This window comes from Diabrotica undecimpunctata, chromosome 5 (genome assembly GCF_040954645.1).
Source record: "Diabrotica undecimpunctata isolate CICGRU chromosome 5, icDiaUnde3, whole genome shotgun sequence".
Classification (NCBI taxonomy): Eukaryota; Metazoa; Arthropoda; class Insecta; order Coleoptera; family Chrysomelidae; genus Diabrotica; species Diabrotica undecimpunctata.
The window spans coordinates 66787860-66807016 of NC_092807.1; the positions used below are offsets into that span (position 1 = coordinate 66787860).

General features: G+C 33.4%; 1 protein-coding gene across 2 annotated transcripts in view; it reads left to right on the top strand.

Annotated features, from left to right (window-relative positions):
• Positions 1–19157, top strand: part of LOC140441362 (rabankyrin-5) — a 456167-nt gene that overhangs the window by 342695 nt on the left and 94315 nt on the right. For both annotated transcript variants that reach the window (XM_072532038.1, XM_072532039.1), the window contains one exon: positions 4901–5137. In XM_072532038.1, coding sequence (XP_072388139.1) covers positions 4901–5137 — 237 coding nt within the window. The remainder of the gene's footprint in view (positions 1–4900; positions 5138–19157) is intronic.

Consider the following 19157-nt stretch of genomic DNA (forward strand, 5'->3'; position numbering starts at 1 on the left):
AAAAATTATAACTTATCTGTTATCAAAAGTAAAATAATCCTTATATTACCTGTGTTCGATGGATTCAAAAGATTTTCTAGTTGTCTTTTATCGGGATAGAGAAGAAAGGATAATAATACAAATATATTATATTACAAAGATCCTTTATTTTATATGAACGAATGAAACAATTATTAAATTCTGTCGTTATCTTATCAATAAATCAAATTATTATGATAAGAAGATTATAAAACTACATACATTTATATTACGTGAAAAACCAATTTTACTTAAAATTTTCTTTACTTGAAAAAAAAAATCACAAAACTTTAAACTTTTGATTAGCCTAACAAAACCTCAGTTCTTAAATTTTAATGATAATGACCATGATGTCGAAACGATCCTTCACAGAGATAAAATTCAATTGTACAAACACTTACAGTTTATTTTCTTCTTGAGTTGTATGTTGGAACATACCCAGAAAAGTCCAGTCTCCTCAAAGATGTGATCTCCCCTTTTTGGCACCTCGGCTCCTTCTTTACGTCTCTGCAAACCTCCTGCAGACTACACAAACAAACACCTGATTCACTTCTCCAAACTCCGCTACTTATTTATGACACCAGGACCTCCTTTTGTCGACTTGATGCCGTAAGAATACTTTCACATATACTTTATAAAATGCCCACGGTAGATACAAAGACCTCTTTTAATCCACTTGTTATCTCCGTCTTCAAACTATTCACTTCTTTTCGATACGCCGGTATCCAAAACTCACGAACCACACCCTATCTTGAGAACACGACTGTTTCCTTTCGATGACCAAAATATTTCTACCTTCTCCTCTCTCATGATCGACTCACCAAATTCCCATTTTAAAAACGACCGTCCAATCAAAAAGCTTAAATTGTGTTTATCATGATTTTGGAAAAGCCTAATTTCGGTTTCAGAGAAAACTAAATAGCTTACTTTAAAATTGGTTTTTTTCAATACATCATTTATACATATTTCAAAAGATTAGAATATGGTCATTTAATACTCGACTCTACAAACAATGAAGAGATTAACCTTCAGGTAAAATGTCTTCGAATTCTAAACAAAGGATTTTTGATAATTTTGTTTGAAACGGAAAAGGTCGTTTGCCAAACAAATTTCTACTCTTATCTACACTAAATCTTATCTTAAATTACTATATACAATTTGTTTATATTGATATCTTGAAATTTTATTTCGATGGATTTTTTTATTTATTTTTCTTTGGTTGGGAAAGAAGAAACATAACAAATCCCCGCCTTTGCATATGATAAAAATTACTGAATTATTTAGGGATTTTTCTCTATGCAAAAACAATAAAAAATAGTCTTCCAACATTTTTTTAATTTCTTCTTTCACCTGTTGTCGATATTTATATGGGATCGGGTACGTCTTCGATTGAAAGTTTCCCAAGTTTTTAACCTCAAAGGAATGTTGGTGCTTTTTTGCCACTCTGTTTTCCTCATTTATTAAAGTTTCGTGTTCTTTTAACATCAGACTCACCTCATTTTCTTTTTCTTCTCCACATATCAATTTTCTTTCTTTTTCCTCACATTCTTGACACATATTTATCGCACATTTTTTTTCCTCTTTTTCATCAATCTCTTCCTTAAATACCACTGTTTCAATCATATCCTTTTCATTTTCCTTTGTTGACACTATTTCTTTTTCTTCTTCGGGGCTTATCCCTTCTTTTGAGGAATCTCCGGTAGTGACTTCCTTTATCCTTTTCTTAAGTTTTCTTCCTTTTCTTCTTTGTCCTCGCTTCGTTGCCAAATTCATTTCCACTGTTTGTTCTTTTTCCTCTGTGATTTTCATCGTGTTATTTTTGAAATCTATCACCACATGTTTTTCTGCCAATTCATCCACTCCTACGATCATATCATGCGACATGTTTGGCATCACAACACATTGTAGTGCATAAATTTTCTTATCCAATTGTACTTTTACTCGTATTCCCTCATTTATCGTTGCCAATGTCCGTTTATTTGCACCCACCAAATTTACCCGTGGTATTTTGTAGATCAAATTCGTTAAATTAACTTCCTCTATTAGTTTTCTGTTGATCAGTGTCATTTCCGATCCAGTATCAATTATAATTTTAATCGGTGTCTCGTTGATAAAACCATCTATAAATTTCAGATTTGCTCCACTTATTTTGTCCTCATTTTCTGCCAATTTAATAAATTCCTTCGGGTGACAAAAAATTCCTGTTTGTTTCTTTGTCTTTAGTGAGCGCCTTCGTGAAAAGGACGCTTGCTGTTCTTGTTCGCTTCTACTTCTGTCGCTTTGTCTCCCATCCTCACATTCCTCTATGTGTGTGTTGTTGACCGCTCTTCTATTTTCTCTTGGTCTCTCGGACCCGTATCGGTTCTTCTTCTTTCTTTATCCCCTCAACACATCCTCTAATTTCCTGTTCATAGTTTTCCAGACGCTGCTCTATATTGCTCATTGTTTGTTTTGTTTCCCGTTGGTTTTCTTCCATTTTTAGTGATGTTTCTTGTTGATTTCTATCCATTTTCTTTGATGTTTCATTCATTGTTTGTGTCTGTATTTGCATCATTGCTAATAATTTTTCTAACATCCCTGTTTCTTTTCTTTCCTCCCTTATTGTAGCATTTCCTTCATTATCCGATCCTTCTTCAATAATTGTTTCCTCTTCTATCTTATCCTCTTTCCTTTCTTGCGTTTTACTTTGACTCCTTGTGGTCGACATGTTCGTTAGATTATTTATCCCCGCCAAATATGAAGCTTTGAAATTTGTGCAATAATATCCCCGCCAAATATGAAATTCGAGTAATGTTGCAAAGACGAAAACTTTTCCTCTTATCCCAAATGCAATAAATTCAAATAAATGCAATAAAATTTTAAAACTTTTGTCAGTTGTAAAAATCAATCAAATATCATAAATTATATCATGTAAAAATTTGTACCTATAGAAATTTGAAATGTAATGTCATAAAAGCAAATATTATAAACTTTAACCATCGGCAAATAAATTTTCAATCAATCTGCTTTCTTTCTCTATCCGTTTAAATTTTAACTAGAAATACTTTCTACGCCTTACAAGTTGGGGGCCATTTGTTATGATTGTTTATTTTGAGTTCAAACTTAGTTTATTGAGCCAATAAAAAAATTATAACTTATCTGTTATCAAAAGTAAAATAATCCTTATATTACCTGTGTTCGATGGATTCAAAAGATTTTCTAGTTGTCTTTTATCGGGATAGAGAAGAAAGGATAATAATACAAATATATTATATTACAAAGATTTACGTTTCTTTATTTTATATGAACGAATGAAACAATTATTAAATTCTGTCGTTATCTTATCAATAAATCAAATTATTATGATAAGATTATAAAACTACATACATTTATATTACGTGAAAAACCAATGTTACTTAAAATTTTCTTTACTTGAAAAAAAAATCACAAAACTTTAAACTTTTGATTAGCCTAACAAAACCTCAGTTCTTAAATTTTAATGATAATGACCATGATGTCGAAACGATCCTTCACAGAGATAAAATTCAATTGTACAAACACTTACAGTTTATTTTCTTCTTGAGTTGTATGTTGGAACATACCCAGAAAAGTCCAGTCTCCTCAAAGATGTGATCTCCCCTTTTTGGCACCTCGGCTCCTTCTTTACGTCTCTGCAAACCTCCTGCAGACTACACAAACAAACACCTGATTCACTTCTCCAAACTCCGCTACTTATTTATGACACCAGGACCTCCTTTTGTCGACTTGATGCCGTAAGAATACTTTCACATATACTTTATAAAATACCCACGGTAGATACAAAGACCTCTTTTAATCCACTTGTTATCTCCGTCTTCAAACTATTCACTTCTTTTCGATACGCCGGTATCCAAAACTCACGAACCACACCCTATCTTGAGAACACGACTGTTTCCTTTCGATGACCAAAATATTTCTACCTTCTCCTCTCTCATGATCGACTCACCAAATTCCCATTTTAAAAACGACCGTCCAATCAAAAAGCTTAAATTGTGTTTATCATGATTTTGGAAAAGCCTAATTTCGGTTTCAGAGAAAACTAAATAGCTTACTTTAAAATTGGTTTTTTTCAATACATCATTTATACATATTTCAAAAGATTAGAATATGGTCATTTAATACTCGACTCTACAAACAATGAAGAGATTAACCTTCAGGTAAAATGTCTTCGAATTCTAAACAAAGGATTTTTGATAATTTTGTTTGAAACGGAAAAGGTCGTTTGCCAAACAAATTTCTACTCTTATCTACACTAAATCTTATCTTAAATTACTATATACAATTTGTTTAATATTAAACTCACCAGTATTCCGGTTTGAACCGCGTCGATATCCATTTTGCCGAGCTTTCGACATCCTCTCTGATGTTTTCTTCTGAGGTCTCAGTCTCCCGAGCCCCCAGAAACTACTACACTCACTAGTCACTTAGTTCACTCACTAGTTCACTACTACTATTGAGTGAACTAGAAGTGACTAAAAAGAGTAAAACTCTTTGTTCTTTTATCAAGCTTTCGCAAAATTTATTTGCTTCTTCAGGATATGCTAAAATATGGTTACAATTATTTTATCCGTAAACACAATGAAATTGGAATTAAAAACATTTAAACTTAAGTACATATATATATATATATATATATATATATATATATATATATATATATATATATATATATGTATATATATATATATATAATTACAATATTTTAATTTTATTTAATTTTGTAAGAATCATGATTGACAGTAATTATTATTTTGATGTTTAATTTATGTCAGAAAGACACTCGTTTCTGTTTATTATATTTTTTGTTATTGATAACTACCTTAATCCGATATTCTAATATTAATGTTTCTTACATTTTTTGTAGACTTTAGTAGAACACAGAGCTAACGTTAACATCCGCGATGCAGAAAATAAGACACCTCTTCATATAGCTATCGAAAATCAACAAGAAGAAATAATATCTCTATTGTTGAGTGTTCCCGAAATTGATTTAAGTTTGAGAGATAAAGCTGGGCTTAGTCCTTTCGCTACCGCTCTGACTTTTAGAAATAACAAGGCTGCTCAGGCTATTTTAGATAAATTTCCTAGTGCTGCTGAACAGGTAAAGTATATAAATTTAATAAAGGTCAGTATATTACCATACGGGTTGGGATAAAGTATGGAACCAACTAAATATTTTGAATCCAAAACCGAAAAAGTCGCCATTTATGAAACTTTGCATGCAAGTGTAATGACACATAACACATCTGACGCAATATTTTTGTTACTGCTCTGCTTCCTGTTTCACGGGAAATACTCTCAACTTATTTAATTTAAATAAGTTGAGGGTACTTCCCTCCCTGTATATTTTTGAAGATTTTAAAAGAACTTATTATTCCTTCCTTCCTTAGAACTTCCTAATTCATACATACCAAGTTTCGTATGAGTCGATCCTCCGGATCTTTGCACATCGTCATTATTATTAATATAGGAAATAAACCAAAACATGTGAGCCAAACGTACGTCGGTTATAAGAATTATAAAACGGCTAATAGTACAATGGACGTTTTTATATTTCTCTGTTATTTAATTTATTGCTTTTTGAAAACTGGGTATACATTTATGTACGTGATTGTCCAATTTTTGGAAACCTATAGGTTGTTCAATAACATCTACAGTAAATAAATATTTAAACCGTAATAATCAGAAATTAAAGTGTTTTTATTGAATATAAGCAAATATATGGTGCTGACGTATCGTCAGATCATGTTCCTCTTGGTAAATTTAGATTTAGATTGAAGAACGTCACAAAAAAGAATAGTAACAAAAAATGCGAAATGAGAAGACTAAAATGTAAGGAATCAAAAAAGACAGTCGCGCAGATTTTTCCGCGGATAAATGTGAATCCTTTAACAAGATCAGAGAACAACATCTAATAGAACAATAAAAGAAGAGGAAAAGTTGGATGATTGACAATATACTGCAGGTCATGGAAGAAAGAAGATAATTAAAGAACAACAAAAGAATGTACAACAATTTTCAGAGACAAATAAGTACCGAGATACGAAAGGTCAAAGAAAATTGGTTAAAATCACAATATGAAGAGTTAGATAAGATTGGAAGGAAAAGACAATACTTTTAATATGCATAAAAATGTTAAACAAGCAGTTGGTCTTCAGAAATCAAACACAGCTAGTAAACAGCAACATCAACAGGGAACATCATTACAGATAAAAATCAAGCAATTGCCATATGGACCAAATACATACAAGAACTCTTTGATGATAATAGGTCCGAAGAACTCCATCCTACATATGTAATGACCACTTATCAATTACATCAGATGAAGTGGAAAAAGCAATATCACTACTAAAATATTGCAAATCTCCTGGACCTGACAATGCATTTGCTGAACTCATAAAACTATTTAACACTGACGGCACTCAACGCCTAACAAAAATATTTAATTACAGATATTTAAGCGGATTAAGGCCAAGAACATGGCTGAAGTCAACATTTATTATTTTACCAAAGAAAACAAAATCCGTATTATGCAGTGATATCCGGACCATCACCAGCTTAATGAGCCATCCTTAAAAGTTATTTCTAAAAATCATACATTAAAGAATATATAGACTGTGAGAAGAAAAATCAGTCGTACACAGTTTGATTTACGGAATGCAGTGGGTACGAGAGAGGCTCTCTTTAGCATACAAGTGCTATTTCAACGATGAAGAGACATGCATTGCGATGTTTATGTGTGCTTCATTGATTACCATAAGCCATTCGATACAGTAAATTACGACAAGCTGATGGAGATATTAACAAATATTAGAATAAATACTTGTGATCCAAGAATTATTATTAAACATCGTCTATCCGTACAGGGGCTGGAGAATCCGATGATATAAAAGTCAAACTTGTGGTATGACAGGGATATACTATCACCCCTGCTGTTCAACATATACTCTGAGAAAATCTTTCAAAAAGCAGTAGAGGATGTTGAAGCCGGAATTCTAATATACGGAGAATTTATCAATAACATCAGGTATACAGACGGTGGTATTTGCTGACAGTGATGAAACCCTCCAGGAGTTAAGGAATATAATCACAGAAGTAAGTCAGAGATACGGTCTTTACTAAACCTTACTTAAGAAAACAAAACAGTGCAAACGATCAAGGAATAGAAAGAGTAAAAAGATACACCTATCTAGGTCCTAACGTCAATGAAAATTGGAACTATTCCCTAAAAATCAAATGTAGTATATAGAAAGCCAGATCTGCATGTCAAAAAATGGCTAAGCTATTTAAATGTCATGATTTATCAATACCTATAAAAATCATGTTACTGCGATGTTATATGTTTCCTATACGGTTATACGGAGTTGAGTCGTGAACTCTTACAGGCGCTACCTGCAGGAGAGTTTATCGACGAATCCTGAAGATATATTATACCGACCACGTTACTAATCAGGACGTTTTATTAATAATGCAAAAAGAAAAAGAGCTGTAAACCACAATAAAAATAGCCAAAATCGAATACCTTGTTCACATCATGAGGAACAGCGAAAGATATGAATTGCTGCAATCCATTTTACAATAGGAAGACGATCTTCTTCTTCTTCTTCTGGTTCCTATCCGTTTCGGATGTTGGAAATCATATTGGCAATCATGACCTTGCTCGCTGCGGCTCGAAACAGCTCCGTTGAGGTTTTCTTAAACCATGTTCTTAAATTCCGCAGCCATGATATTCTCCTTCTACCGGGTCCTCGCTTACCTTTGACTTTACCTTGCAATATAGACTGCAGCAGGGAGTAACGGTGCTGATTTCTCATAACGTGTCCCAGATATTGCAATTTTATGTGTTTGATCGTAAACACAATCTCTGGTTCCAGGAAGACGATCAGTAGGCTTCAATAACAAATCCTTTCGAAACTTTTACCATCATACCCTTCTGCTTTATATACACTTTGGACACTGTTGTCTTGCCAGGAAATTGTTTTATTTCCCTTTGAATAAATGCACGTTTCGTTCAGATACAAGGTCTCAATTAATGCTCTTCGATTATTGTCCTTTTCGTGTTTAAATCCCAATTCTTTTAACAAAATGCTAACAGATGTTTTGCCAATAAATACAACTTCTTTATCCCTTAATTCATTACTTATACTTTGCAAAATAACATGTTTCTCTAAAAAAAAAAAACAAAAAAATACAGAATAAATTGCACTGTTCTGACTAGTTTAATGCAAAAAAATTAATACTTTGTTTTTATAAAACTATAAATGATTTAAAATTAAAAAACTCGCAAGAAAATTGACTTCAGCACGAATTTTCTTAAACTACTTTCATCAATCTTATTTTACAAACGTTTTACGTTTATATAAAGTATTGATTAAAAAGTACCTCCTGGTGTATATCAAATTCAGATTGAAGAAATTGCTACTTACTTTGTTGATATATGTCGAAGGTATACTGTATTCCGCACTGCCATTTATGATCCCTCAAATAGATCAGTTGTCTTGTTTTTCGGACGAGGTCTACTTGTGCCTGGCCTTGAAAGAATATGATTATTTCTTTCCTTTTTATAATTGTACATACTGTCGGTCGTGATATTTTTAATGCTGCAGCCACTCTGTTGAACAAAGAATTGTTGAATGATTTTGATAAACGAACATACAGCTGGTTCCTAAAAAAACTGATACGACTCTTAAAGCGTATTTTGTAGAAAATTGAGCAGTGTATTTTGAAGGATAAATACTTATTATGTACATATTGTCACTGTCACTGTCAAATCTTAAAATTTGTCTTCTTCTTCTTCCTCTTATAGTGCCGTGCACCTATAGTGCGTTGGCGAATTATCTTAAGGCCAGACGTTTGTCTTTTGCGGCATGCAAAAGATCGCCAGTGTTATTTATGCCCGTCCAGTTCTTTATGTTCCGTAGCCACGACATTTGTTTGCGACCTACTCATCTCTTGTCTTCAATCTTTCGCTGGATGGTTAGTTGAGGGATTGCGTATTTTTTCCTCTTAGAATATGGCCGAGGTATCAAATTTTTCGTACCTTGATCAAATTGAGTAGTTCTCACTCAGTATTTGCCTTTCTTAAGACTTCCTCGTTTCTCACCCTATATGTCCATGGTATGCGGAGCATTCTTCGCAACGTCCACATTTCGAAGGCCTCCAACTTATTAATGGAAGGTACTCTTAACGTCCATATTTCCATACCGTATAACAATATGGACCATACATAGCATTTAACCATTCTGTAGCGGAGATTGAAGGAAAGATGGCGGTTACATAGCAGCGGTTTAAATTTGATAAAAGCTTGTCTTGCTTGTTCGGTACGGCATTTTATTTCTTGTTGAGGATCCCATTGGTCATTTATCATCATTCCCAAGTATTTAAATGTTTTCACTTGATCGATTGGAGCATTATCTACTTGCAGTTGTATTCTTAAAAGTGCGTTGTTTCTTATTGCCATGCATTTAGTTTTTCCAGCATTTATCTTCAAGCCATATATTTTTCCTACGGTGTTTATTTTATTTAACATCAACTGCATATCATATTCGTTGTCTGTTATTATCGCGGTGTCGTCGGCGTAACGAATGTTATTTATCGGGAACCCGTTTACCTTTATTCCACACTCATAGCCTTTCAGTGCCTCTGCAAAAATGTTCTCCACATATAGATTGAAAAGCATAGGAGACAAAATACACCCCTGTCGCACCCCTCTTAAAATTTTAAATTCTTCTGTGTTGGTTGATTTGTTGTCTCACTCGTGCTTTTTGATTCCAATAGAGATTCTGGATAACTCTTATGTCTTTCTCGTCAATGTTAGCGTTGTGTAGCCTTTTTATCATTGCGTTATGTTTTACGGTGTCAAACGCTTTTTCATAATCGAGGAATGTTATGACTATATCCTTTCGTTGATCCATGCAGTTTTGTACAAGCGTATTCAAGCAGAAAGCTGCTTCACGTGTACCCAGTCCGCTCTTGAAACCAAATTTTGTCTCACCGCTTAGAACTTCCAGCTTTCTGAACATTCTTGTGTGAAGGATGCGAAGAAACACCTTAAGCAAATGGCTCATTAAACTTTTCTTTGGTGGTCTTTGCATTTTGTCGGTCTTTGTGATTTAGGGATCATTATAAAGGTCCCTATTATCCCAAAGAGGGACGAAGCATAGTTTGCCCAGATTTTACCTAGTTCTTCCTGGGTATGAACGTAGTTTCCTTGATCATTCTTCAGGCGAGTCTCATGGTGTTTCTTGTATATACTCGAATAACCTTTTTATGTAGTCCAAAGCTGTCTCCCTTTTCTTGTAGTGATTCCAATTCTTCACAACGTTCTTTCATCCAGCTTTTCTTTACGTTTTTAATTCTTGCCCTTATCGTACGTTGGATTTCCTTGTATTCCTGTTGATTCTGATGTATTTTGTACTGTCTGCGTTGCTCCATTAGATCAAGTATCTCATCCGTCATCCACTCGTTTTTGTGATTTCTTTTTATTTTACTTGCGACTACTTCGTCAGCCTCGACTATAGCTATTTTTATTTTCTCACAGGTTTCCTCTATGCAATTTCCTTGTATTTTTCTCAAGTTCTCGTTGATGTGCTTACTGTATGTAGATCTAAGCTCTTAATCTCTCATTAATTCTCTAGTGTTTATGTATTTTGTATTAGATGGTTTTTTAACCTTTGCCAATCGAAGCCTTACATTCGCGATTAGGGGGTTGTGGTCAGACGAAATGTCCGCACCGGGGTAAGCGGCCACTCTTTTTATATAGTTGCGGAATCTTTTGTTTATCAAGATGTAATCAATTTGATTTCGTATCATATGACCTGGACGATCTCCTGGTGCTCGCCATGTATACAATCTTCTTGGTGGGAGTTGATACCACGTATTGGATATGACGAAATCGTGGTCATTACAAACTTCAATTAGTAACTCTCCTCGCTCATTTTTGTTACCCAGACCGAAATCACCGACCGCATTACCACATCTACCCCTACCGACTTTGGCATTAAAATCGCCCATTATGATGTTGATATCGTTTTTCTTTGTCACCTTTAATGCTTCCTTTATGTCTTTGCCTTTAAAATTTGTCACATAATTTATTTTGTTCAACCTCAAAAATGGCTCCAAATGCTAGCAAAGAACTAAAAGCAAGAATTGTAACGAAATTAGAAGATGGTTGGTCACTATCTGCCGTAGCGAACAATTTTAACGTAAGCAGAACAATAATTTTTAATATTAATAAAAGATGGAGAGAACAAGAAACTCTCGAAAGAAACCAAGGTTTTGGAAGACCAAAAATATCTACCGCTCATGAAGATCGCACGCTTTTAATCGAGAGATTAGTAGAGAATCCTTTTGAAGATGCAAAAACTGCAAGAATTATGCCACAGTTTCCGGGAAGACAGACAACAACTTGGCGCAAAATTAAAGCATCGCGTCTTAGATACCAAACAGTAGCAAAAGAACAAGCTTTTACACCAGAACAGAAGCAATCAAGACTTATATTTGCTTTAAACCAAGAGCTACAAAATCAAAATTTTTGGGAAAGGGTAATATTTACAGATAAGAAAATTTTCCAATCTTCTAAAATGGGCAAAATTGGGATGTATAGACCAGATAATAATAGATTTAATCCTCTATATGACGATAGATATCGATCAGCTGGTCATTTTAGCGCCAATGTATGGGGATGGATGTCATCTAGACCTAGAGGAATGGGAATAGTATGGCGTGTTGATGGCAGGTTTGTTGGGCAGACTTATCTGAATATTCTAGAAAACATCATGTTTCCCAGTGTAGAACAGTTATATCCAGAAAATAATTGTATCCTTCAACAAGATAATTGTCCTGTTCACACTGCAATATAATAAACCAGTGGCTCCAGAATAAACACATCGAAACCCAACTACAGCCCAGACTTAAACCCAATCAATAATGTGTGGGGGGTTATTATAAAACGGTTGTATCGGCGTAATTTTATACCTCAAAATGCTGAAGAGCTGTGGCACGGTATAAAACAGGTTTGGGACGAGCTCTCTGAAGAAGACTATTTTATAGTTCCTTTCACGCAGATGGACCGAAGACTACAAGCTGTTATCAATGCTGATGGAAATCAAATATGGATGGAGACAAAATATTAATTTTATTTTTACATACCTAAATTTAGTATAGTTTTGGTTTTCCAGATCCTGGATTTCTTTCGAGAGTTTCTTGTTTCCTTCATTTTTTTATTAATAGAAAAACTGTTTTGCTTATGTTAAAACGTTTTGCTGCCTCTGATAGTGCCCAGTTATCTTTTAATTTGGTTACAATTCTTGCTTTAATATATTGTTAAGTCGTTTGTTTTATTCCTTAATAATAATAAAAATAATAACAACCCTATTTTATGTAAAAACTATTATTTATATACTCTTTATAAAATGCAGGAATTCAAAATAATATCAAAATTTAGACTTTTATAATATATAATTACAATTTATGAATTAACACATGTAATCAATTGTTTGTTGTTTGTTTATTTTATTATTTGTCTGTCATAATAAATATAATTATAATGTCAGACTCAAAATGATCAAATCTTACTAAGAGTCATATCAGTTTTTTTAGGAACCAGCTGTACATTTTAATATGTTACCTGTTGAACAGATGAAAAAGGCTCCAAAGGCCCTCCATTATTTTTTTAAAAATTCAAAATACTCTAACACACTTAGCACAAGTTGTTGTGCTTAAAAAGTTTATGTGGTTTACCAGGGATACTCTTAAAATAAAAACCCTTAAAACATATTTCATTTTACTTCGTTGGCGCGGTTTTATCCATATTTAAATAATTAAATGTCAATTTAGAGGTTAAAAAAATTATTCATTATTTGCTAATAAATAAATACCCTAACTGTTTGTTAAAAACTATGTTTATTTTAAGTACAAAAAAGGGTTGGATATTTAAATCAAACGAAAATAAACAGTCTACAAACTCTCTCAAAACAAATTTACAATTTTCATGTCAATTGTCAATAGATAAATCAATCATCGACCATCTGTCTATGACTGACTGCCTTTGTTCAGTGCAAGCGCACGGTGTGTATGGACAGGCGGCTTAAGTTAGACGTTTTAGTTTCTGTGAGTAGGAAAGAGACGTATTATAAAAAATAATTCCTGAACAATGTCATACTTGTGCAAAGATCCAGCGGATTGACAGTAGAAAAATTGTTAATACGAGAAATAAATTTACAGTTAAAAAATAGGTAAATTTATTTACTAAGACCAATGAGAATAATAATTTAAATAAATCACTTTACATAATCAAAATGCTCGCCGTTCACTTTCTGACAATATGCAAGCCTATTATTAAATTCGTGAGTCACTATTTCCAAGACTTCTCCAGGTATTAGTTTACATTCATCAATAATTCTTTGTTTAAAATCCTGCAAGTATGGTGTTTTAAAAAAAACTCCGGATTTAGGTCCGGAGAACGAGCAGGCAACTTTATGAATCCTCTATGGGCAATTCATCGATTTGTAAAATTAGAATTCAAGAAATTTCTAACCCGTTGATAATAGAGGAGAAGCGCTCCATTTGCTGAAACCAAAATAATTTGTGGTAATTGGCCGGACTAACATACTCAAAGATGAAATCAAAAAGTGCGCGAAAAAACATACAGAGAAACTTAAAGTGCATCGGAATGTGTTCGCCAAAAAAATTGGTGAATAAACCGCATATAGTTGAAGGTTAAAACGAAAAGTTCCGTTAGACTTATTTGATTAATACTAAATGTATATGTATTGTGTATAAATAGGTGTCAAAGATATTCAATATTGAAGACTAATTTTTAAAAAGGGTTGTACCACTGGATGCCTCCCTGCATGTCATAATACTTTAATTATCAGTCCTATTACTTATTGTCTATTATCTACCTAAATATTTAAATCTATTATCTACCTAAATTTGAAGGAAGTTGAGGTTCTGTTCATGTTAAAGTCCCAACTTTCTTAGATGTGTTTCAGACCATAGCCGTAGAGGAGACGGATGATTTCGAACAACTTAAGAAGAGGTTAAATATGCGATATGGCCACGAACATTTGGAACATGTATATCAGTCGCAGCTTAAAAATCGAAGACAAAAGAGAGTTGAGGCTCTTTAGGAATATGAGGTAGATATCGAACACTGCGATTAGTTCGTCACAAGACGCTGGTTGATGTCTTATCCGCCGCCCTCGAATACGAGTCAGCTACGCAGGCATCTGGCGGGTACAGTAAAGTTAGTACTGTAAAAGAGAAAGGAGATGAAGATAAACTTGACCAGCTCGTTAATATGATGAAAAGTATTTCATACAAGAAAACGAAGACCATAAGATGCTGGAATTGTGGCGAAATATGACACGTACGAAGTTCATGTAAGCACCCTAGATACGACGCAAATCAAGAAACTCACCATCAGGAAAACTAGAACGGGTCGGCTTTGGGGGGCAGCTTCGACCCGGAACTTTTCCAATGACCCTCTCATACTAATAGCTTCTTTGAAATGTCGTGAAGATAGTGTATATGTAGATGGAGAAATAAATGGCAGAAAGAAAGGCATACGTTGTTGGTGGATACCGGAGCGACCAGAACCATTATACGCCCAACAGTGATAAATAGCCGTAAGAAACTGTTACCAACGAGGTTGCGACTTACAATTAGGAATTGGAGCAGAAAAGTTCGTCCATACTGTTATAGTTGCTGACATCGAAGAGGATGTTATATTAGGAATGGACGTAACGAATATGCATGGATTCCAATTGGATTTTAAGAATAAGGTAATCAAAGTTGGTAACGAGGAGGTATTTCTTCATCCACATGATGACAACACTGTGCAAGCAACCGTTAAAAAAGATACAGTCGTGCCTGCGAGAAGTCAAACGATCGTAGTAGCGCGGTTACAGGGAATTGGGAACCATGACGACGAAGTTGGCCGAGGAATCATAATTGGAAAGGAATTGGTGACTTCGGCCTGTCACCGTCGCTTTCGGCCTGAAAGAAATACCTGTGAGACTTATCAATGTCAATGACTAACCAGTGACCACCAAGAAAGAGACAAAAGTAGGAACTTGTGTACCTGTGACATCCATAATCCGTCAGACGACAACATCCGATAATTCCAACGACAAATTCGACCAAATGGTTGCAGTTGCTGGACAGTCTCTAAATCAGATGGAGAAAAGGAAATTAAGGGAATTTCTTCGGCAGTATCGTGATATTTTCGTACCGAAAGGAGGAAAGACGGGAAGAAGTACCGTTGTTAAGCATAAAATTGATATGGGTCAAACAGCCAATTCGTCAAACAGCTCGACGATTACCGCAGGCGAAAAGAGAGTATGGTAAATAACGTGGTTATTATGTTAGATGATACGTTAGATGATTATGTTAGATGATAACGTGGTTATTATGTTATATTTATTTAGAACACAACTGTACACTCTTACAATATTACTTATCCTAATTGTAATTAGTACTTAGTTGAAGTTGCCCCGAGACAGTTCATAATTACCAATACGTGGTACATCGACTTGCCATCTTGACGTTAATTTAGTTCTGATCTTCGCGATAATAATTGTTGTCTCTTTTATAATAGTCCTTGCTAAATCAGCAGTCGTTCATGAGTGGGTCAAGTTTGTTTTATCAACCTACGACAACAACAAGGTCGCGATCCACAATTCTGCTGACTTACACATTCCAACCGAGGCTGTTTCTTGTGAATGTCCTCGATTCGATTTATTAAAAACATATTTTATATAAACAAATACGAAATGTGTTACACGTTCCTTTTAACTTATTCTTTATATGAATTGTAATATTTTAGGGATAATACCACACCATCCCTTTTACTCAAAATTTCTCTCTTGCAACTGTCTCATTCCTCTCTCTCTTTCGCTTCGAAAGAAGAGAAATTTTCGACCTCGAATAAGTACTGTTTACCTATGCTACCGTATACATATTTATACAAATTTTGGTACATATTTCTGTATATTTAGTAAAAGTTTTTTTTCTATTTTTAAATTTAGTAACCCAACCTAATCTGACATAATATGCTATTTATTATCCTTCATTATATTACATATTACCCCCTATTATGTTATTATGTGCACATAATATTTACAATAATATTTACATATTTTACATAATAAATCAAAATTACAATGATAAATTCTTATATTAATTTTTGGTACCAAGTAATAGTTGTGTTTTCACTTTTCGTATACACGATTAATCACATCTCACAATAAAGTTTTACCGTTTTATCCATTTATTCATTTATCCCTATTTCTTTTGTTTAACTACTATACAGTCTAACATTTTTTTGTTATACACATTTTAAATATATATTGTACGAACTTAAAAGTATATTTACATATTATATTCATTTCAATATATTTTTATATATTATTCGCATTCAAAAGTACATTTATATATTACGAGTATATTCATTGACTCTTTTTGCAGCAATGCCAAGTATTGCTTCCTTAATAATTATTCTAGCCATAAACTCTGTGCCTTGGTCTGCTATTATTTTTCTGGGTACTCCATACCTCAAGATAAATTTTTCTACCAATGATTTGGCTACTGTTTCGGCTTATTTTATTCTGTATTATGTATCCTTCTATGTAGTTGCTTAATTCGCATTGTAAGTCAATATATGTCTGTTCCCATTTTCATCCATGTACCTGTTCATGGGTTCCTGATCTATAATTGAGTGCTTATGCCTTTGGCAGTCGTAGCATCCCTTCACATTTCACATATTTCTTCGTAATTCGTAATTCATTATATTATGTTTATCTTGTACTATACAAATTTTTTTACCTTTTCTTAAAAAAAATATTATTATTATTTTTTTAATCTTTTCGTATTTCATTACGAATTGGCTGATTCTTATCTTCTGCACTCACATTTGTGAGCCAAAATCTCACCAAGTCTCTCCGAGGGTCTTGGTATTTCCTCTTGCATCGTAAATAAAATTTTAAATATACGGATCATAATAATACAATATTTAACCTGGTCAGTTATATTGTACTCATTTTAAAATTTATGGACTTGCTAACTACGCGCATTCCAACTATATCAAATATCATCTAGACTACTATATAATATGTCGGCTATAAAGTTAACCTAATGTCATTATGTAATGTTTATATTACGAATACTGTGTTCGCTATCGTTATAAAATATTATAGGTACGTTTTTTTTGTTTGGTTTCTCGTCTTTTACAATCTAACTTTTGCTTTGTACATATGGGTCTTTTCCAAAATAAAAAACATTTGCATATTTTGCACTTTTTTCTTCAAATATTAATGGTTTTTACTGTGCTTAATAGTCGTTCGACTCTTTTTTACTCTTTGCTTTGTTTCTTCCATATAAAATTTTTCCTAGTTTTGTATCTTCGGAATAAAACTTCTAATTTATATTTGTGGATTATTTACATTTATGATTCCTATAGGTAACATAATCTTAATCGGTTTATCTATTAATATATATATATATATATATATATATATATATATATATATATATATATATATATATATATATATATATACCCGGTATTTAGGCGGCACACGCCCTTCCGGTAGGGATCTATGGAGGAGTATCACCAAGCCGCAAGCCCTTATCTCTTGCCGTACTGCTCCACCATAGGCCGATCAGATACCAGCATATTCTAGACTAAGCCGCAGATTCATTTAGAATTTTAAACTGCTGCGTTAGCCTTTTTGTTTTCTGTACACCGGGCTGGGGATTTGAACTGACATCTCTCGCATTGAAGCGAAGGAGAAGCCAGCCGCCCAGCCCGCTTGGCTATCCGATCGACTATCTATTAATCCTTCAGTAAATTCCTTCACAACTTCTTGTTTCTGCTTCTTCTGTTTTTCGGTTCGATCTCGAAATTAATTTCGCCAAATATGTAATAATATTGACACATACTTTTCAAAATAATCTGATTCATCATTTTTTTTTTTTCGCCTGTTTGTGTACTTAATTTACTCAACATTTTTTCTTCTCTTGCATATAAATACAATAATCGTAGGAAATCGTCTTTTATTGTGACAAACTTCTTTTTCAATAATTTTTCTATTTACTTCATTAAAAAAAAAATCATAATTCCAAATTCGTTTCTCCATTTTAATCCATTATGTAGTTACTGTATTGTCGTGCTGGAGCCGCAGGACTCTTAGCGGGTTGGGATTCAAGTACCACCCTAGCTTATCCTCTTAGCAGCCTCCTGCTCGACGTAGGTTTCAACCCTTAAGGTCGAACCATATGGAGTTTGCCTACATTCCTGTCAAAAAATCTACTTCTGGCACTGTATTCGTTTTCGCTTCGCATTCGCATGCGGTGCGAAATATGCTCTCGCTAGGCCTCTATTTCTGTGGCATCTCACCTATGTCCAGTGATTATTCTTTCTTCTTCGTTGTGATTGCCATTCTCCTCTGTTTCTATTAAATCTGTTACGATATATCCTCGTATCATGTCTTTTATATTCATTTCTATTTCTAACGATAATTCTAAATATCGTAATTTATTGTAGCTAAATAGTTAAATAAAGTCATATTCGATTTCTTCGTCTATATTATTTGAAGAAGTTGTCATCCAAGCAAATTCATGTCGTAATTTAATATTTTCCGACATATGTCACGGTGTAATTTCACGGGCAAATGTAAATATTGTTAAAAATATACCTTAAATAAATAAAATTATATGGCACATTTGTTTCAATAAAAAAATAGAATTTGATATATTATAAACAGTTATTTAGTGATAATTTAAAAATAAATTATATACTCTGTACTTTTAAAAGCAATAAAAATTGTGTACTCAACATTCTGAACTTGACTTAAATTCTTATATTCAAATACTAAGTAATAATTTCTATCTGTTAAACAGCATAATTTATATAAGGGATAAAAAATAAAATTACTTACATAATATATTTCACATTATGGTTTTTGTTAATTCACTTTTGTCCATTTATCCATTTATTGTCCATTGTCATGAGCTGGGTCCAAAGAAGCTTTCGTGGACTTCCTGTCGGGTTTAATCCGGAATTTGGCGGGAATTGTCTTAATAGCCGATGCATTTTCCATTTCCAAACTGCTACAATG